Below are 21743 nucleotides of genomic sequence, written 5' to 3' on the forward strand. Positions count from 1 at the left end.
ACCCGGAGGAGGGCCTTAGATGCTGAGCGAAGTGACCGGGTAGGTTCATAGCAGGAGAGGCGTTCCACAAGATATTGCGGTCCCACGCCGTGTAAGGCTTTATAGGTCAAAACCAGCACCTTGAATCTGGCTCGGAAACAAATAGGTAGCCAGTGCAAACGGGCCAGAACAGGTGTTATATGTGCTGACCGGCTGGTCCTCGTCAGCAGTCTGGCTGCTGCGTTTTGCACTAGCTGAAGCTTCCGAACTGTCTTCAAGGGCAGCCCTACGTAGAGCGCATTACAGTAATCCAGCCTAGAAGTTACCAGAGCATGAACAACTGAGGCGAGGTCATCCCTGTCCAGATAGGGGCGTAGCTGGGCTACCAACCAAAGGTGGTAGAACGCGTTCCTTGCCACCGAGGCCACTTGCGCCTCAAGAGACAAGGAAGGATTGAAAAGAACTCCCAGACTATGAACCTGTTCCTTCAAGGGGAGTGTAACCCCATCTAGAACAGGGTGAACATCCACCATGTGGGCAGGGAAGGCACTCACCAACAGTGTCTCAGTCTTGTCTGGATTGAGTCTCAGTTTATTAGCTCTCATCCAGTCCATTATCGCGGTCAGGCAATGATTCAGCACATCCACAGACTCACCTGTAGAAGATGAAAAGGAGAAATAGAGCTGCGTGTCATCAGCGTACTGGTGGCAACGCACTCCAAAACTCCTGATGACGGCACCCAGAGGCTGCATGTAGATGTTAAAAAGCATGGGGGACAAAATCGACCCCTGAGGGACTCCACAATGGAGAGTGCAAGGTGTCGAGCAGTGTTCCCCAAGTACTACCTTCTGGCGACGATCCGCCAAGTAGGAGCGGAACCACTGCCAAGCAGTGCCTCCAACTCCACGAGTCTCCCCAGAAGGATACCATGGTTGATGGTATGAAACGTCGATGAGAGATCAAGGAGAATCAACAGAGTCACACTCCCTCTGTCCCTCTCCCGACAGAGGTCATCGTACAGGGCGACCAAGGCTGTTTCAGTGCCAAAACCAGGCCTAAAACCGGATTGAAACAGATCCAGATAATCGGTCTCATCCAAGAGCACCTGGAGCTGATTGGCAACCACCCGCTCCAGAACCTTGCCCAAAAAGGGGATATTTGCCACCGGTCTATAATTGTTCAAGTTATCTGGGTCTAAGGAAGGTTTCTTCAAAAGAGGTCTCACTACTGCCTCCTTGAGGCTACTAGGGACTACTCCCTCACTCAAGGAGGCATTTATCACTTCCTTGGCCCAGCCGGTGGTACTAGTCCTGCTAGCCTTGACCAGCCAAGATGGACAAGGATCTAGAGCAGACGTGGTCGCCCGCACCATTCCAAGCACCTTGTCCACTTCCTCAAGCTGCACCAACTGAAACTCATCCAATAATGAAAGACAAGACCGTGTTCTGGACACTTCAATGGATTCATCTGTCATAACATCAGAGTCTAGGTCCCTACGGATGCATGCGATTTTATTTTGGAAGTGCCCTGCAATGTCGTTACAGCGAGCTTCAGATGTTTCAATGGTATCTTGAGGACCAGAATGTAAGAGTCCTCGTACAACCCTAAAAAGCTCTGCTGGGCGGCAGAGAGATGTCTTGATAGAGGCAGCGAAGTAGGACTTCTTCGCCGCCCTTACCGCTTTTATTTACAACTTAGTAGAGGCACTTACCAAAGCATAATTGCATCCGTCTGGAGTTCGTGTCCATCTGCACTCCAGCCTCCTTCTCTCTTGCTTCATCACTCTCAGCTCCGGGGTATACCACGGAGCTGTATGAGCTCTGCATCGAAGAGGGCGCGCAGGAGCGATCGTGTCGATAGCCCGGGCCATCTCTGTATTCCACAGTTCGACCAAGGCCTCGACAGGAGCGCCAGTACTATCAGCTGGAAAAACTCCCAGAGCCCTCTGAAAACCAATAGGATCCATAAGCCTCCGGGAGCGGACCAACTTAATAGGTCCCCCACCCTTGCAGAGGGAAAGAGTCGTCGTAAGTCTAAAACTCAGCAGGCGGTGATCTGTCCATGACAATGGAGTAGATGAAAAATACCCCACCTCCAGATCACCATCTCCATGACCAGTGGTGAAGATCAAATCAAGAGTGTGACCCAACACATGCGTTGGGCCAGTAACAAATCGAGACAGCCCCATGGTTGTCATGGAGGCCATGAAGTCCTGAGCCGCTCCAGATAAGACAGTCTCGGCATGAACGTTGATATCCCCCAACACCACAAGTTTGGGGGACCTCAACAACACCTCCGAGACTATCTCTGTCAGCTCAGCTAGGGAAGCTGTTGGGCAGCAAGGTGGGCGGTACACCAACAAGATTCCCAGTCTGTCTCCTTGGCCCAGTACAAGGTGGAGGCACTCTAGACCAGTGGTCTGGGTTTAAACTCTCTTGATGTTTTCCCCACCCAGCCAGTTCTGTTGGAGGCAAAGTGATCCGCCATCTCTGCGGCCTCCTGCACCGATGTAGGGGACCGGTCTTTGACCAGGAGCCTTATTTCTGGTGGTAACTGATGGTATAATTGATCCAGTATCATGAGGCTTTTCACCTCTTCCACTGACTGAGCTTTGGCACTACTCATCCACTTCCCAAATATATCCGTCAGCTTTGCTCCGAGTTCAACAAAAGACCTCCCTGCTTGGATCTGACAGTTTCGGAATAATTTTCTAAAGTAGTCAGGTCCCAGTCTGAACCTTTTGTATACTGCCTCTTTAAACTCAGCATAGGTGACGGGCCTGGCTGAGGGGAAATATTGGTATACCTCTGCCAATTCCCCTTTGATCAGGTTTGATAAATACTGCATGTATTTATCTTCAGGTAGCCCCCACAACTGAGCTGCCTTTTCAAAGGTTGTGAGATAAATTTGAGGATCTTGACCAGGCTCATACACAGCAAAGTCCTTTGGAGTAATTTTTATTTTTGCTCCATCTCTGTCTTTCCTTGTCTCCTCAGAGTGAAATTTCTCTCTATCCAATTTTAATCTTTCCCCTTGTATCTCGGCATCCACTCTCATTCTCTCAGTTTCCATCCTCAATCTCTCAGTTTCCATCTTCAACTTCTCAGTTTCTAACTCTCGCTGTTTATCTTTCCCATCAGCTTCCATTCTCAATCTCTCAGTTTCCAACTCCCTCTCCTTGTCTTTTTCCTCAGCCTCCCATCTTAACTTCTCTCTCAAGTACTCTATATAAGCGGGATTGCTTAAGTATCCTTCTGGGGTCTCTTCCCTGACAGGTTGCTTTTGCTGGGCAGTTGCAAATCCTATAAGAGCTACCCTCAATTCATCTACCCCTTTACCCTCGTGAGGTAAATTGAATGTTATGCACTTCTCCACCAGCTCCTCTCTTTTCATTTTTATATATTCAGCCATGGTGTTTGAGTTCACTCACTCTTTGCCACACAATTTTTGCCAGTCACTCTCACAAGTAATCTTGTTTTGTTATTTCTGTTTGCCACACCACTGTTAGGGATTCTCTAGTATTCGTACCACCGCTACAGCCAACACCTGTGACGTAGTCTCCTTTGTCACCACGTGTCTTTGGGACTCTCTTTGGTTCATATCCCACCGCTACCACCACATGTGACGCCCTTCCCTGGCTTTCCCTGTCATGTTCCTACCTGCTCGTGGTTACTGCCTGTCTCTAGGCACCACCAGGGACTCCACCAGTCCGGACTGTCCTTTTTTATGGTTTCTCTCCCCGCTCTAGCACAGATCTCAACAGATCCCCCTGCTAGGCAGCACCACCAGTCACGTCCTATAACCAGTAGTCCCAGAGACTCGGCCTGAGTCTCCCTCAATTAGGTTACCTCTGTGACTGCGTGCTTAAGCTGTCCCAATCCCTTTGATTTACTCAGACTGCTTGTGGTGTTATTCTTCCCTTCCCCGCTGCCACCATTTGTTATCCTTCAGCCTTGGTATTTACCTTACCCTCCCTTCTGGTCTGTGAAACCCCAGCCAAGGATCAGGCCTTTGGTAAACCAAAAGTATTTATTGAATAACAAAGATAACAAGATTTCTTTAAAAGGCACTTAAGCATATGGTTACATCTATTCCTGAGGTACTGGTCTTAGTATTAATCCGAACTCCACCCTCTCCTCACATCCACCAACTCTCCACACAATCTCCTCTCAAAACCCACCAAAACAACCCACTAACATTCACCACCCAGATTCCACTGTCCTTCTTCCTTTTATACTGTCAGCCATTTTAAACATTCAGCCAATCATCCAACATTCTACTGCCCATTCACTCCCCCTTCCTCTTTCATTCTACTTACCATGTATCTCCTATACAAACAGCACTTACCCTATTTACACTAATACAGGAACATCACAAGAACATCACCCCCAAATCCACTACGGAAAACCAGGTCCAATGCCTGTCCTGCCACGTATGTGGGTATATATAAATTGAGATATAGTTGTAATGAAAGGTGAACAATCTTAAACTACGCCTGATAAGGTTAGCTTGTCATGAATTTGAAAGTCCCCCAAGATGATCAGTCATGGGGTCCTCAACACAGCACATCAGATCATCTCAAGCAAACTACAGCAAAGGAGACTGTTTGGCCACAGGATGGATGGTACTCCAATGACATCCAAATCCTGTCTCAGATTCCCAACATTAGATACAGACACTCAAATCAAAGCTGTCTGTCTGCTGGCCCAGGTAACTGACCAGGGCAATTGAATCTCCAGAGATCAAAACTAGTGTCCTTCCCCATCCCTGAAGTCTAGGGTGGTGCTATACTGTGAGCTCTAGTGGACACATTTGCAAGAGGTAGACCCCTCCATCTGTGTCCAGCCAGGTCTTAGTGATACATGCCAGGTTGGCATATTTTTCTACCAGAGCCTAAGATGTGCTTTGAGAGAAAAGGTCTTTGTTCTTTTTTTCCTGAGGTCTGATTTTTATTAGCGTCCAATAATTTGACATTCCTTTCTGGCTGGTTCACCAGTACACATGTGAAGGGAAATGCAACATTGGAAGTGGTCCTAGGGTATTGGAGCCAGAATGAAAATACTTCATATACATTATTTTTTAAAACTTTTTAAAACATTGGTCATGATAGGTGTGCATTCTGAATCAACCATTTGCTGAAATATTTAAGGGAACATTTGCTGAAATAATTAAAGGAACTTTTTCAAAAGGGTGTTCCTTGCCATTTGTAAATGTTCTTTTGAGCCACGTGCAGTCATTTAGAAGGCATGTTCGGTGACTTCCTCATGTAATACAAACATGAAAAATGTGGTTCATACATCTCTATAGATGCTTACATTAAAACAGTCAGAGTTGGACTGACCCAGTGGGTTGAAAATGTTGGGCAGGGAATTGGGCACAGAGGAAACTTTCTCTGAGCCGGATTCCTTTTCTTACATTCGCTTTAGGGATGGGGTGGAGAGGCAGGCAACAGGACCTGGGGAGACCAGTACTAGCCTCTGCAGAGTCCCCTTGACCGGTGGTGATGGATCCCCAGAGGGGCCTGCACATGGACCTTGCACTTTAAAGCTATATGCAGTATCAACTCTTTAGTGTGTGTTAATTGCTAACCATCAGAGATAATTTCATGCAGACTGACAATGACTCTCCCTTGGGGCAAGCAGAATAAAATATTTTCAAAATACATATTTTTAAAAAACTACTATTTATTTTAATATTATCATCAGATAAATATAAATAACTGCTTGATTGCAAAGAACAAAAGCTGCTGTTTCTGTATGCAGAATAAAGGATGACGCTTCTGTGCACTGAAAGTTGGTTTACAAAACTCTGAAAGGTGCAATAACCAGGATCAGAGGCATGATCCTGCACTTGCAGTGGTATGTACATATGATAAGCAGGTCAGACAGGACCATCTGTGGCCAAATTCTCACATTGTTGGTGCAGCTATAGCTGTTGTGTCTGTTCTAGATACTGTTGTGCTGCTCTACCTAAAGCATTCATATGACTGGATTTTTAGTTACCCAATTACATCAAATATAAGCAAGCATGTTAAGAGGAGAGGTCCTCTTGTGGTTAAGGAATTGGTTAAGAAGCAGAAAGCAGAGAGTAGGAATTAACGGACAGTTCTCCCAATGGAGGGCTGTAGAAAGTGGAGTCCCTCAAGGATCGGTATTGGGACCTGTACTTTTCAACTTGTTCATTAACGACCTAGAATTAGGAGTGAGCAGTGAAGTGGCCAAGTTTGCTGACGACACTAAATTGTTTAGGGTTGTTAAAACAAAAAGGGATTGCAAAGAGCTCCAAAAAGACCTCTCCAAACTGAGTGAATGGGTGGAAAAATGGCAAATGCAATTCAATATAAACAAATGTAAAATTATGCATATTGGAGCAAAAAATCTTAATTTCACATATACGCTCATGGGGTCTGAACTGGCGGTGACCGACCAGGAGAGAGACCTCGGGGTTGTAGTGGACAGCACGATGAAAATGTCAACCCAGTGTGCGACAGCTGTGAAAAAGGCCAATTCCATGCTAGGGATAATTAGGAAAGGTATTGAAAATAAAACAGCCGACATCATAATGCCGTTGTATAAATCTATGGTGCATTTGGAATACTGTGTACAGTTCTGGTCGCCTCATCTCAAAAAGGATATTCTAGAGTTGGAAAAGGTTCAGAAGAGGGCAACCAGAATGATCAAGGGGATGGAGCGACTCCCTTACGAGGAAAGGTTGCAGCATTTGGGGCTTTTTAGTTTAGAGAAAAGGCGGGTCAGAGGAGACATGATAGAAGTGTATAAAATTATGCATGGCATTGAGAAAGTGGATAGAGAAAAGTTTTTCTCCCTCTCTCATAATACTAGAACTCGTGGACATTCAAAGAAGCTGAATGTTGGAAGATTCAGGACAGACAAAAGGAAGTACTTCTTTACTCAGCGCATAGTTAAACTATGGAATTTGCTCCCACAAGATGCAGTAATGGCCACCAGCTTGGATGGCTTTAAAAGAAGATTAGACAAATTCATGGTGGACAGGGCTATCAATGGCTACTAGCCGTGATGGCTGTGCTCTGCCACCCTAGTCAGAGGCAGTATGCTTCTGAAAACCAGTTGCCAGAAGCCTCAGGAGGAGAGAGTGTTCTTGCACTCGGGTCCTGCTTGCGGGCTTCCCCCAGGCACCTGGTTGGCCACTGTGAGAACAGGATGCTGGACTAGATGGGCCACTGGCCTGATCCAGCAGGCTCTTCTTATGTTCTTATGATCTCTAACACTATTCTGTGTAATTATTTCTTTTCTGTTGTATTTCATGATGTACAAAAGCAAAGGGTAACTTTCAAGGTATGCTCTAAATGGTGCAGAAGCAATAAAACTACAATACAGATTTGCATTGATTGATGGCATTTGATCATGGTATGTAAAATGTGTTTTGCTGTAGGTTGTCCGTGTGGAACCTTTGGTCTCAATGGGACAGTTAACTGCACACCTCAACCCCATGGGCTGGACTATTCCAGTGGTACCAGAACTTGATGATCTTACAGTAGGTGAGAGGTCTTGAGACTTATAAAGCTTAATTATGAGTAGAGACACACTTTTGTGTCGGTTCTGGTGCATTTCCACCTCTCTTCTGAAAATGGGGGTAAATAGAGTAAAAATGCCCCATTTTACTCTAAAAACCTAGTCGGATTGAGTACTTTTTTAAAAAAAACAGCTTCAGGCATATTTCACAACTGATTGGAAGATTAGCCCGTTTGTCTTCCAGGTGTGGCCAGTGGAGACTCTTTGCTGTAGGTGCAAGCAGAGACAGTGTTTAACCCAACACTTTACTGTAGGTGGCCCTGAAAGGTCTGAAGTAGTGATGGGTTCCTTTTCTGCAATAATTGGAGTTGCCATTAGATTTATTATTATTTCTGATTTTCTGTCTCTTTGCAGAGAGAATTTTGAAGTAGCAACTCTCCACACCTGGTTTCTGCTTCAGTCTTCTTTTTTTCCCAATTCATTTTTTTTAAAATTTGCTTTGAAATCATCAATAGTGTGATACTTTTATTGATCTGCTTTCTGTGTGAACTCTTCAAATGTGTGTTCTATTTCACTGATGTCAATGAAGTGCAGATTGTAACTGACAGAAAGCAGCAGGGGGGAATGAGATAATGATGGTAAGCCGCAGGGGGGAAGATAATAACTTGATCTGCCTTAATCTGCTCTGCAATGAACTTGAAAAGGAATGTAAACAGGCAATAATTACAGAATTCAGAATAAAGATTGATGCCATTGGAGACTTGTGAATAAATAGTTATATTGATAATGCTCTGTGAAGTATATATATATTCTCACTGCTTTTGAAGTGACTAGTGTGCCCAAAATCTGCCACGTCAAAACTGTTCCACTTATTATGGAAGGGCGATATGTTTAGCAGTTAAAATAAATTAATTTTATACTTTTCTATGGGGCATAAGATATATGTTAAGTGTGATTTTTCCCCCTTACCTATGAAAATTCATTTGTCACGAAGTAGCTCTCCTGCTTAAATTTAAAATACAGTTCATCTGATTGTTGTGCAATGGTCTCTTGCTCAGGTGGCTTGATCATGGGGACTGGCATTGAGTCTTCCTCCCATATTTATGGACTATTTCAGCATTCTTGTGTGGCCTATGAACTTGTTCTTGCTGATGGGAGCCATGTGAGATGTACACCAGTAAGACAACATGTTAATTTGCTATGATTTATGACTTTATGCCTGCTCTGTATCAACAGATGATTTAGTGTAGTGTGCTTTTTGCAGAAGGAGAACTCAGACTTGTTTTATGCGGTGCCTTGGTCTTGTGGCACACTGGGCTTCCTGGTGACAGCAGAAATAAAGATGATCCCAGCTAAGAAATATGTGAAGCTACATTATGAGCCCGTGAGAGGATTGAAGACAATCTGTAAGAGATTTGCTGAAGAATCTGAGAAGAAAGAGAATCATTTTGTAGAGGGTCTGGTTTATTCTATGGACGAAGCTGTCATCATGACAGGAGTTTTGACCAATGAAGCTGATCAGAGCAAGGTAATATAACATTTGTTTTTCTACTTATTAGGGTACAGTGGAGGTAGGGGACAGGACAAACTTGCCTCTGTCTCAGTCTATGCAACCTGTTGCCTCTAAAGTTAAGAAGACCCATCTATAGCAAAAACTTCTATCAGTATTTAAGTATCATGGTAGCCTTCCTCGCAGAACAATAGTTCCCATGGTTCTCTGGACTGAAGAGTGACTATTAAACTAGTTTAGGTCTGTTGCACAGCAAAACACTTGACTAAACCCTTCCATGAATCGAAATGAATTTAATCCAGCATGGTTTCCACAAATGGAAGGAGAGGGGATTTTCATCACTCTCCCCTGTAGCCTCCTGCACTAATTCCCACACTGTTAAACTAATATAGCAGAGGACAGGAACCTTTTGTCTGTAGGCCTTTGCATTTTGGCCCACCAGACCATTTTGGCCAAACTATGGCCATCTGCCGTACACTGGATGTAAGATATGACATCAGGTATGGGGAGGGTAAAGGTGCAAGTCCCTGCCTAAAATGGGGTTTGGAGACATGACCGATCAGCTGGTGCTACTTTCACAGTGGTGTCCCTTTGAAATCATTGCTTTGTCAGATGACGCTGGAGGACATTCCTAACATATGGGATGGCACCTCCCTGTGACCATTAGGGAGGGCCCCTATCAGCCTTCTGCCACCTCCTCCCAGGGGAGGAGCCATCCAAACCGACCCTGTTAAGATTGGATTAGATTGGGTCTGACTAGGGGCTCATCTACAGCATTTCTTTGTAGGAAATACACTTCTTTTATCTTCACTTTTCATCTGCATTATCCGCAGTTCCTGCTCAAATGTTAGCTGCCAATCACTTCTTCCCATTCACACAAGCAGTCATTCCTCTGGGGAGGATTAGTCTCACTTTTTCCTTGTGGCCCCACCCTCTAATTACACATTTCCACTCCCTCTGGTTGCTAAGGTTTAATCCAGCATGCTCAGTCTGTTCTACCAGCTGCAAATGTTCCTTTAAAAAAACCCCCAGAAGTGTGAATATCTGTGTTATCCTTGGTAGGATACAGCAGAAATAGAAATCTTTGTTTGAGCAGTGTTATGCTTTTGCACACAAGTTAGGGAGAAAATAAAATAAAGGCACCATTGGCAACAACATAAAAAGGCCAGCAGAATGAAGGAGAGCAACCAGGAGTTGCTTGTCAGTCTACAGGAAATAAAATGAACGAAGGGAGGAGGAGGGAGTGGGTGTGGAGAAGGGAACGATTGACACATCCACCTAAAAGCATTGAAGCACAGTAATAAATAAATAAAATTTTATTTATTAGTTGCCCATCTGTCCGAGTAAATGGACACTCTGGGCGACGTACAACAATACAATACAACAATTCAGTACAGTATAAAATAATACATAATCAACAAAACACAACATCAGCATCAATTCAACTAAAGCCATCTTCAATAAATACTATTAAAACTAATCCCCCTCAGAAATCTGATAGGCCTGCCTGAATAGCCAGGTCTTTAAGGCTCGGCGAAAACTCATCAGGGAGGGGGCATGACAGAGGTCAAAAGGAAGCGAGTTCCAGAGGGTGGGGGCCACGATCGAAAATGCCCTCTCTCTGGTCCGCACCAGCCCAGCTGTTTTCACCGGTGGGACCGAGAGAAGGTCTTGCGAGGCTGATCTCGTTAGGCGGCATGATTGGTGATACTGGAGGCGGTCCTTCAGATAAACTGGGCCGAAACTGTATAGGGTTTTAAAGGTCAATACCAACACCTTGAATTGGGCCCGGTAAACAACGGGTAGCCAGTGTAGATCGATCAACACTGGGGTGATATGATCCCGGTGACGGCTGTGCTTTATTGTCAGGCCCAGGATGCGACTCAGGAACCAGACCAGAGGTTGTAGTTAATTCGTGTTTTATTAGAGTAATGTCCAACAAAGACTGCGCTTTCTCATGAAGCAATACAGGGATACAGGTCCTGCGACATTGGGAGAAAGTTGACAGAGCAAGGGGCTGCTTCCCGCCTGTTCTTTAAGAAGGGGCTAAACGGGCGCGCAACCTTTCGCTCCTCCTTAACTCCCCCTCAGGTACTGCCCGCCTTCCCCCCCTTCTCTCCTGTCTTTTCAACCGTCTGCGTGTGCGTGGTGAGGGGGGAGGCATCACCTCCTCCTCTTCTGAAGTGTCCGATTCCCCTATGGGTGATAAAGGAGGGGCTGAGGGTAAACCATCTCTCCGCCTTTCTGCTGTGATCAGCCCTCCCTCTTGCTCTGAGCTGCGGAGAAGGGAGGGCCTGGGAATGTCTGGGGGGGATTCTAAAACTTCAAGGCTCTCAGGCTCCCCGTTGCTAGGCGTCCCTATCTCTGGCATGTCCTCTGTTTCGGCTTTGCTCCACAGAGGGTAAGTTCCTCCCTCCTCCCTCTGCCAGCCATTTGAATCCTCTTCTGACAACCCCCCAGGAGCCCAGCTCATCCTCCCGACACCATCCCCCTTCTCAAGCTGTGCCGCCCTCCCCCTGTCTGGCTTGGGGCGGTGAGGAAAACGTTGATGGAAAAGTTTTACTAACTCTGGAGCATGCACATCATCTGCATTTTCCCATGATCTGTCAGCCACTCCATAGCCCTTCCAGTGAATCAAATACTGCAGCTTGTGGCGTCTGATCCTGGAATCCAAGATTTCCTCAACTTCAAACTCAAGCTGCTCATTTATCAGGAGTGGGGACCCAGGAGGCTCCTCCGGCCGCAGCTCACTGGGAGGGGCAGCTTTCGTCAAGAGGGATCGATGAAACACAGGATGTATTTTAAACGTGTCAGGTAGCTTCAGCCGGTACGCCACGGGATTAATTTGAGTTTCTATTTCAAAAGGACCCACCCTTTTGTCTTGTAATTTTCTACATTTGCCCGGCATCTGGAGGAAACGGGTGGACAGCCATACCTGGTCTCCTGGTTGAAGGGGGGGGCCCTCCTTCCTGTGCAGGTCAGCAACTCGCTTGTACTCTGTTTTGGCTTTGTTTAACTGCTGTTTCAGTGTTTGTTGCGCCGCTTGCAATTCTTTTAGGAAGTCCTCAGCTGCCGGTACCAGCATTCCTTCTGAGCTGCTTGGAAAGACTTTAGGATGGAATCCATAATTCGCGAAGAATGGGGTTTGTTGAGTGCTGGAGTGTAGACAATTGTTGTAGGCGAACTCTGCAAAATGCAAATATGATACCCAGTCAGTCTGTTGATAGGACACATAACTTCTTAAATACCTTTCCAAAACGGCGTTCAAGCGTTCCGTTTGCCCATCTGTCTGGGGGTGATGGGCGGAGGAGAGTTTTAATTCCGTCTGCAACTGTTTCCACATTGCTCTCCAAAATTTGGCTGTGAACTGAGTTCCTCGGTCTGAGACTACACTGTTTGGCAACCCATGCAGTCGGTAGACTTCTTTGATGAATAACTTGGCCGTTTCCTTAGCCTCTAAGGCCCCTGCACAAGGGAGGAAATGCGCCATTTTGGTGAGTAGATCTACCACGACTAAAACGGCTGTCATTCCTTGGGATTTGGGTAGATCAGTTATAAAATCCATGGAGAGATCCTTCCAGGGTTCATGCGGGACAGGTAGCGGTTGTAACAGCCCTGCTGGTTTTCCTGTTTGTGTTTTTGTCCGCAGACAGACAGAACAGGACTTTACATAGCTTTCAATATCCCTACGCATTTTAGGCCACCAGAAGTCCTTGGCCACGTTCTGAATGGTCTTGTAAATCCCAAAGTGTCCCGCTGTGATGGAATCATGGCACTGGCGTAGGATTCTGAGCCTTAATTCTCCTTCTGGCACATATCTGGCTGTTTTGAACCATAATAGTCCATTCCTCCAGTGAAAGGTTACTTCTGAGTCTTGACTTTGTCCCGTCTCCTGCCCATATTTTAGTACGTCTGCATCTTCTTGTTGTGCCTTTTTGAGTTCCTCTTCCCACGAAGACTGGCATGATCCCAACATTAATTTCTCTGGCGGGATCACGAACTGAGGCTGGTCCTCGGATTCACTTTCTTTGTACTGTGACTGTCTGGATAAGGCATCAGCTCTCTGGTTTTTGGCTTGGGCTTGGTAAGTGATCTTGAAGTTAAACCTGGTGAAGAACTGGGACCATCTTATTTGTCTCTGGTTCAGCTTTCTGGCAGTTTGGAGGCTTTCCAGGTTCTTGTGGTCGGAGCGCACTTCGATCTGATGAGGGGCCCCCTCTAGGTATTGTCTCCAGTTTTCAAAAGAGTCCTTAATGGCCAGCAGCTCCTTCTCCCAAACTGTGTAATTCTTCTCTGCAGGCTTTAACTTCCGAGAGAAGTACGCACAGGGGTGCAGCTCCTTTCCTTCTTGGTCTAATTGCAGAAGGACCCCCCCGATAGCAAAATCTGAAGCATCTGCTTCCACGATGAAAGGGCGGGTCGGGTCAGCAAAGTGCAGAATGGGCTCAGAAGCGAACCTTCTCTTCAGCTCCTCAAAGGCCTGGGTGGCATTCTCTGTCCATTGAAACTTCTTCTTTCCCCTTAAACAGTCAGTCAGAGGAGCTGTCAATTTGGAAAACCCTGGAATGAACTTTCTGTAATAATTGGCAAACCCCAAAAACCGTTGTACATCCTTTTTGGTGACAGGTTGGCCCCAGTCCAATATACAGCTTACTTTCCCTGGGTCCATCTCCACGCCTTCCGCTGAGATTCGATATCCAAGGAAGTCTAGAGACTTGAGGTCAAATCCACATTTCTCTAATTTAGCATACAGGTGATTTTCTCTCAGTCTCTGCAACACAGTCTTCACATGCTGGTCGTGGTCTTCCTGGTTCTTTGAGAACACCAGGATATCATCTAAGTAACAGATTACATATGTGTCCAACAAGTCTCTAAACACGTCGTTCATGAATTTTTGAAAAATTCCTGGGCTTCCACAAAGTCCGAACGGCATGACCAGGTATTCATACTGTCCGTAAGCGGTCAAGAACCCTGTTTTCCATTCATCTTCCTGCTTCATCCTGATCAGATTGTACGCTCCTCTCAAATCCAACTTCGTGAAGATTTTTGCAGAGCGCAGTCGGTCCAACAACTCTGAGATCAGGGGCAGCGGGTAGCTGTTGGGGATGGTGATCTGGTTCAATGCGCGATAGTCGTTACAGGGTCTGAGTTCCCCCCCTTCTTTTTCACAAACAATAGTGGCGCTCCAGCAGGGGATTGTGAGGGGCGTATGAATCCTCATCTCAGGTTTTTATCCAGGAATTCCTTCAGGGCCTCCCTCTCAATCTCTGTGAGAGAGTAGATTCTCCCTGATGGAATGCTGGCTCCTGGCACTAGATCAATCGCACAGTCGTAAGGGCGGTGGGGGGGTAAAGTCTCTGCCTCCTTTTCATCAAACACATCTTTGAATTCTTCATACTTTGGCGGCAGGGTCACTTGCTCGATCTCTTGCACTGCCCCCGCTAAGGTGTTCTTGATTCCTTCAGGTTGACAGTTCTCCTGGCAATACTGTGAGGTGAACCACACCACCGCCTCCTTCCAACTTATTGTGGGTTCATGCTTTGCTAGCCAGGGCATTCCCAGAATCACCTCAAAGTTCGAGAGATCTGACACGTATAGCGAAATGAACTCTTCGTGCCCGGGGATTTGAAGTTTCACTTCCTCTGTGGCTTGTGTCACCCCTCCTGACTTCAGGGGTCTCCCATCGATAGTCTCCACAGCTAGGGGAGCGTCCAGTTTCCACCGGGAAATTCCATGACGCTTGACTAACTTTACATCAATAAAATTTGTGGAGGCTCCACTGTCAATTAAGGCAGTGGAATTAAACACCACTCCTCTGGAAGTTGTAATCCGAATAGGCAAGACCAACACCCCCTTTGAGGGAGGTTGGATCGTTGGGGGGCCTTTATACAACGCTGCCCCCAGTCCACCGGCCTGCACATGGACTGGGTGTTCTAGTTTCCCGACGGCTCAGTTTTCCCCCCTTTTAGTCCACAGTCTCTGGCCACGTGGCCCGGCTTTGAACAATAAAAGCATAAACGTTCTCGGCGACGTCTTTCCTTTTCTTCTTCTGACAGTCTTGGCCTAGCCCCTCCCTGTCCCTCAGCTGCATTACCTGCCATTCCTGCAGAGGGAAGGGTCTTGCTGTGAGATGCCGAGGCTCAGTATCTCGGGACCTCCTGCTTCCTTTCCAGGCGCCTTCCTTCCATCCGGTGATCTATCTGTAGGCATAGCCGGATGAGCCCTGGTAGGTCAGCGGGGGGGGGGAGATCCTGGCCAACTCATCCAGGATTTCAGCATTTAATCCACTCCGGTACATAAACATCAGGGCGGCGTCATTGTAACCAGTTTCCTGGGACAGAATTTTAAAAGCGTTAGTGTACTCGGAAACAGTCCCTTTAGCTTGCTTCAGAGCGCCTAGTTGCCACGCTACTGTTTCAGCTGTTTGCGGGTCTTGGAACATCTCGGTCATCTCCTGTATAAATCCTCTGTACCTTCTTAAGACAGTATCTTTTCTCACGAGATACGGAGTCACCCATTTTGCAGCTTCTCCAGGAGGCTAATCACGAAGGTCACTTTAGCCCCATTGTCTGGAAACTCCATGTGCTTGACATTCAGATATAACTCACATTGAGCCACGAAAGTTGCCAACTGATCACTTTGTCCCGCGTATTTTGGGGGCAATCCAATGGGAACCTTTACTGCGGCAGCTGGAGGGGCTGTTTGCATCTGGTCTATCGTGGCCTTCAAGGTTTGATTATCCGTCTTCAGTGCCTTGACTGCTGCTAGCAGGGCTTGGACATCCGTCTGCAATTCAGCTACCTTAGTCCTCAAGAGTTTCACTTCTTCCGTCTCAGAAGTGGGGTTCGTCCCCCCCGCTGCTCCCTTTGACATCTTGTCCCAGTCAAGTGAAGAGAGCGTTGAGGGTGATTTAGGTGGCTCTGTCAAGCTGTCAGGCCCAGGATGCGACTCAGGAACCAGACCAGAGATTGTAGTTCGTGTTTTATTAGAGTAATGTCCAACAAAGACTGCGCTTTCTCATGAAGCAATACAGGGATACAGGTCCTGCGACATTGGGAGAAAGTTGACAGAGCAAGGGGCTGCTTCCCGCCTGTTCTTTAAGAAGGGGCTAAACGGGCGGGCAACTTTTCGCTCCTCCTTAACTCCCCCTCAGGTACTGCCCACCTTCCCCCCCTTCTCTCCTGTCTTTTCAACCGTCTGCATGTGCGTGGTGAGGGGGGAGGCATCACCTCCTCCTCTTCTGAAGTGTCCGATTCCCCTATGGGTGATAAAGGAGGGGCTGAGGGTAAACCATCTCTCCGCCTTTCTGCTGTGATCAGCCCTCCCTCTTGCTCTTAGCTGCGGAGAAGGGAGGGCCTGGGAATGTCTGGGGGGGATTCTAAAACTTCAAGGCTCTCAGGCTCCCCGTTGCTAGGCGTCCCTATCTCTGGCATGTCCTCTGTTTCGGCTTCGCTCCACAGAGGGTAAGTTCCTCCCTCCTCCCTCTGCCAGCCATTTGAATCCTCTTCTGACAACCCCCCAGGAGCCCAGCTCATCCTCCCAACATTTATCAAGCTGTGCCGCCACATTTTGTACCAGCTGCAATTTCTGGACCGTTTTCAAGGGTAACCCCACATAGAGCGCATTACAGTAGTCTAAGCAAGAGGAGACCAGGGCATGTATCACTTGTGGGAGCAGATGTACATGAAGGTAGGGTCATAGCCTCTGTATCAGATGTAATTGATACCAAGCTGCCAGTGTCTGGAAGCACTAGAGAAAGGGAGTGAAGACTTTCCCCCCTCCTTTTTCATGTTCTCAATGGATTTGAGTTAGTATGGATTTACAGGGGGAAATCTGTGTGATAGCTTCTGTTTGCCTGTAACGGCATGTGAACCATGCAAATTTCTTATGTTCTTAATGTTCTTAATGTTGGAAGATTCAGGACAGACAAAAGGAAGTACTTCTTTACTCAGCGCATAGTTAAACTATGGAATTTGCTCCCACAAGATGCAGTAATGGCCACCAGCTTGGACGGCTTTAAAAGAAGATTAGACAAATTCATGGAGGACAGGGCTATCAATGGCTACTAGCCGTGATGGCTGTGCTGTGCCACCCTAGTCAGAGGCAGTATGCTTCTGAAAACCAGTTGCCGGAAGCCTCAGGAGGGGAGAGTGTTCTTGCACTTGGGTCCTGCTTGTGGGCTTCCCCCAGGCACCTGGTTGGCCACTGTGAGAACAGGATGCTGGACTAGATGGGCCACTGGCCTGATCCAGCAGGCTCTTCTTATGTTCTTATGTTCTTAAGGACATGCAAATAGCACCAAACACAGTAAACCACCGTGCAGATGAGCCCTAGATTTGTTATTTTCATAAAGACATGACTTCCTTCCAAAAGTGAGGGTTGTAAATAATGCCAGCTGTCAAAGCTGGTTGTAGAGGGAGGTAAGGATTTGGCTTGCCAGCTGGATCCAATTCCCTACCCCAAGAGCGAGAGACAAAAAGCAGTGATTTTCAAATCAATCTTGTGTCTTAAACATTATTATGTTGGGGCCGGGGCTGTTGTACAAAACCATTTCTCCTCAAATTACTGAATCAATTTCACAAATTATTGGTCAAACCACTATTTCTCCCCATACCTAGCACAAACCGTTCTGCTTGATAAAAGAAGTGCACAATATTGGCACTGTGGGTAGTCCCTACCTACAGAAATAATTGCTAGTTTTAAGAACACTTAAACAATGATCTGTACTACATATGAATGGAGTACATTGCATGACTCTACTTCAGGGATAGCCAACATGGTGCCCTCCAGATGTTGTTGGACAGAACTCCCATCAGCGCCAGCCATCATTGCCAATGGTAACGGATTACGTGAATTGTAACACCAACAACTGGGGGGCATCACATTAGGTACACCTGAGCTACATAAACTTTCTGGTGCTTCCAGTCAATTTCATTCTGAATAGTAACAGAAATTTGCTGAACATTAGGAGTACTTGTCTTACAGCCACATTGTACTTCTGAATTATCAAACAAAATTTCTTTTGCGGGGGTGATTTCATTGTGTTCCTGTTTATGTTAAGATTAATAGAATTGGCAACTACTACAAAACATGGTTTTTTAAGCACGTGGAGAACTATCTGAAGACTAACAAGACAGGAACTGAATATATTCCGGCAAGGCATTACTATCACAGGCATACACGGAGCATTTTCTGGGAGCTCCAGGTAAGGTTTTAATTCATGCAACTTTATTATTGGGTGGACATTTTACCCATGTTTACTCCTTGTCAATTCAGTCATCTCTCTGGTAATATAAATTTAGCAAAGTAGCTGAGTGAGATGAGCTTTTCCCCCATAATATATAGAATGGATGGGAAATTAAATCTGACCAGCAGGCCAGATTCTGACATTCCCTCAGCCCCCATGGGCCGTTTGATGGGTGGACAGCGTTGCCCACCTGTCAATCACTTGACTGATGTCATCTGATCGGCTGCTGCAAATCCAATTTCATTTTCTCCTGCGGTTTGATTTCAAACTGTGCAGGTAAAGGAAGTGTTTTCCCTTGGGATTTGCTGTTATCACCGATGTGAGCCAGCTGGAAAAACTATTATGGTAATCCCCCAGATGGTGTGAAAAACATCATGTCACGGCAGTTCAGTAGGCAAGAGTTCCCATTAACAAGCACTCAATGGACCTTGGAAAGGAAGGAAGAACTTGCTTCCAGTGTGGAATTAGTTGCTAATTAACCAAATCTGTGTGCTTTCAGTCTGTATTGGTTGAATGTACCAATTTAGCACTATTATTAATGAAGAAAAAATGTTGTGTTCTTTTGGGGAGAGCACAGTTCACTGATTTTTGAAGTCAGTGACGCAGATTTGAATGTAAAGTTTCTTGCATTTGTCTTTTTTCTAGGATATCATTCCGTTTGGCAATAACCCTGTTTTTCGCTACCTGTTCGGCTGGATGGTTCCTCCTAAAATCTCCCTTTTAAAATTGACCCAAGGAGAAGCAATTCGAAAGCTCTATGAACAGCATCATGTCGTACAAGACATGATGATCCCCATGAAAAGTCTTGAACAATGTATTGAAACCTTCCACAGTGACATTAAAGTAAGAGCTTTCCTAAATTTAAGGTTGTTCTTTGTAGCAGGTACTTGTTAAACAAAATAAGTACCAACCACAAGATTCAGAAAGAAGTAGGGAGTAGCTCCCATATATTGCTCTAAGTGAATACTGTGGTGATCTTTTTTCTTCCATTGTTTCTAGGTTTATCCACTGTGGCTCTGTCCCTTCATACTGCCTAATAACCCCGGCATGATTCACCCAAAAGGAAACGAAGCAGAGCTCTATGTGGATGTAGGAGCCTACGGAGAGCCCAAAACAAAACACTTCGATGCCATGGCCTCCACCAGGCAAATAGAAAAGTTTGTAAGGAGTGTTTATGGGTAAGGGTCTAAGTCCTGAAAATATGTTTTCTCTCATGTTGTTATGAGAACTCTCTGGTAGTTGCCTTTTTATTGTTTATTTATTTACTTATTACATTCATACACCACTTTTTCCTCCAAGAAGCTCAAGGCTTAAATCCCCACCGTGTAATGAGAGGGGGAGAACCATGTTTGTATGCCACCTTGAGCTCCTAGGAGGAAACGTGGGATACAAATATAATAATACATACATAAGGTGGTTTACATGATTCTCCCCTCCCTATTTTATCCTCACAGCAACACTGTGAGGTAGGTTAGGCTGAGAGATGGTAACCGACCCAAGATCACCCAGTGAGCTTCATGCCTGAGTATGGATTTGGCTTGCTACATGACAGTGTTGCACAAACACAAATTTTAACTTATAATTTATAATTTATATTGGCCAGTTTTTTTTAAAAAATGTTGCTTTTATTGAAGGTATAGATTATTTAACAAAAACATTGCTTATTATAAACTGCTTGGACAAACTTTTTCTTTTGGGCCTGCTGAGCAGTCTGAAGTGTGTTTTCTTCAAAAACAGAATTGGTTTCATGGAGTGCTGCTGGAGTACTTGGGCTGAAGGGTTCCTTCCTCTCCTAGGACAAGACCCTGATCAGCCTGATCTAAGAAATGAACAAGATTTTCTGCCTCCTTCAGATGCAACGATTCTCAGATCTACTTCTCATTTTCCTTTTAGTTTTCAGATGTTGTATGCAGATTGCTATATGACCCGTGAAGAATTCTGGGAAATGTTTGATGGCTCCCTATATCACAAGCTCAGGAAGCAACTTCAGTGTAACAATGCTTTTCCAGAGGTGTATGATAAAATCTGCAAAGCTGCAAGACATTAAATATGAGTCGCCAAGGAAGCAATCACCTTTTCCAGAGGTGTATGATAAAATCTGCAAAGCTGCAAGGCATTTCATCTGACTTGCCCAAGGAAGCAATCGGGAAGCTGGATTTAAGAATAACTAATTGCTCTGTCCTTAACAAAAGTATGTTGTTGCTGTCCCAAAGGCTTCAAGCATATTTGTGATTTGAGGGTACATACTCCTGCTTTTATATGAAAATATAACTGGTAATTTCTTTTTAAAATGTCTGTACTTAATAATTTTTTTAGAAATTTCCATTATTAACCTGTAAGATTTAATTAAAGGTTTGCTGTAGATTTAGTGATATCCTATAGAAGGAGAGTGGAAAAATCAGAGCCTTGAAGACTTATAGATAAACTACAATCCAGCAAGTTAATTGCCAGTGGGAGTTTTATGGAAGCTCTGCTACTACAAATGTCATTGGTTGGGATCCTATAACCTAGAACATCACCTCTTTCTGAGGGTAGTGCCAAATACCTGCCAAATGAGAATGCCTTTCAAATTATGTCACAGTTGTCTATATCATATCACTAACCTTGCCCAGGATTGCCATTTTAATTGTTAAAAGTAACCATGCATTAGACTCACAGTTGTAGATCTGTCTGTCTAACCACTTGGAAGCTATGGTTTGGAGGCAATTTACACTGTTCCTAACTTCAGCCTTACTCTAATTTTAACTATATTTTTCTTTAGTTTTCATCAAAGTTTCTTTGATGCAGGGAAACACTTGCAGGCATGCACTGTGGAGTGAATGATATATTTATCTTTCCTCTTTATAAATGCTACTGCTTTTGTCTTTCTTCTCTCCCCACCCCCTTCCTACAAGTTTCTTAGCACAGACTGCCGCTGGATGGCTGCTGTTGTTTTTGGAACATGTTGGGATCTGTATTTTGGGTTACAGACACAAGATTACAGATTAACCAAAATCTTGTCAGAAATGCTAGACTGGTCTCACTCTTAATAGTACACAGAGAGGATTGCTACTGATTTGACACGAGCAGAGTGTTTTCATGTTTGTGCCTACCTATTATGCTTTGTTCTTTGAGCGTGTCAACAAGCATATAGATAGAGGTGATCCAGTGGACATAGTGTACTTAGACTTTCAAAAAGCGTTTGACAAGGTACCTCACCAAAGGCTTCTGAGGAAGCTTAGCAGTCATGGAATAAGAGGAGAGGTCCTCTTGTGGATAAGGAATTGGTTAAGAAGCAGAAAGCAGAGAGTAGGAATAAATGGACAGTTCTCCCAATGGAGGGCTGTAGAAAGTGGAGTCCCTCAAGGATCGGTATTGGGACCTGTACTTTTCAACTTGTTCATTAATGACCTAGAATTAGGAGTGAGCAGTGAAGTGGCCAAGTTTGCTGACGACACTAAATTGTTCAGGGTTGTTAAAACAAAAAGGGATTGCGAAGAGCTCCAAAAAGACCTCTCCAAACTGAGTGAATGGG

At 45.4% G+C, this 21743-nt stretch overlaps 1 protein-coding gene across 1 annotated transcript in view; it reads left to right on the top strand.

Moving 5' to 3' along the window:
• Positions 1 to 21479, top strand: part of LOC133378470 (delta(24)-sterol reductase-like) — a 34839-nt gene extending 13360 nt beyond the window's left edge. The window contains exons 3-9 of the mRNA XM_061613330.1: positions 7393 to 7498; positions 8531 to 8649; positions 8737 to 9000; positions 18044 to 18187; positions 18875 to 19072; positions 19229 to 19407; positions 20123 to 21479. Of these exons, the coding sequence (XP_061469314.1) occupies positions 7393 to 7498; positions 8531 to 8649; positions 8737 to 9000; positions 18044 to 18187; positions 18875 to 19072; positions 19229 to 19407; positions 20123 to 20276 (1164 nt within the window). The 3' untranslated portion in view covers positions 20277 to 21479. The remainder of the gene's footprint in view (positions 1 to 7392; positions 7499 to 8530; positions 8650 to 8736; positions 9001 to 18043; positions 18188 to 18874; positions 19073 to 19228; positions 19408 to 20122) is intronic.
• The last annotated feature ends 264 nt before the right edge of the window (positions 21480 to 21743 follow it).

Source organism: Rhineura floridana, chromosome 2 (assembly GCF_030035675.1).
Source record: "Rhineura floridana isolate rRhiFlo1 chromosome 2, rRhiFlo1.hap2, whole genome shotgun sequence".
NCBI lineage: Eukaryota > Metazoa > Chordata > Lepidosauria > Squamata > Rhineuridae > Rhineura > Rhineura floridana.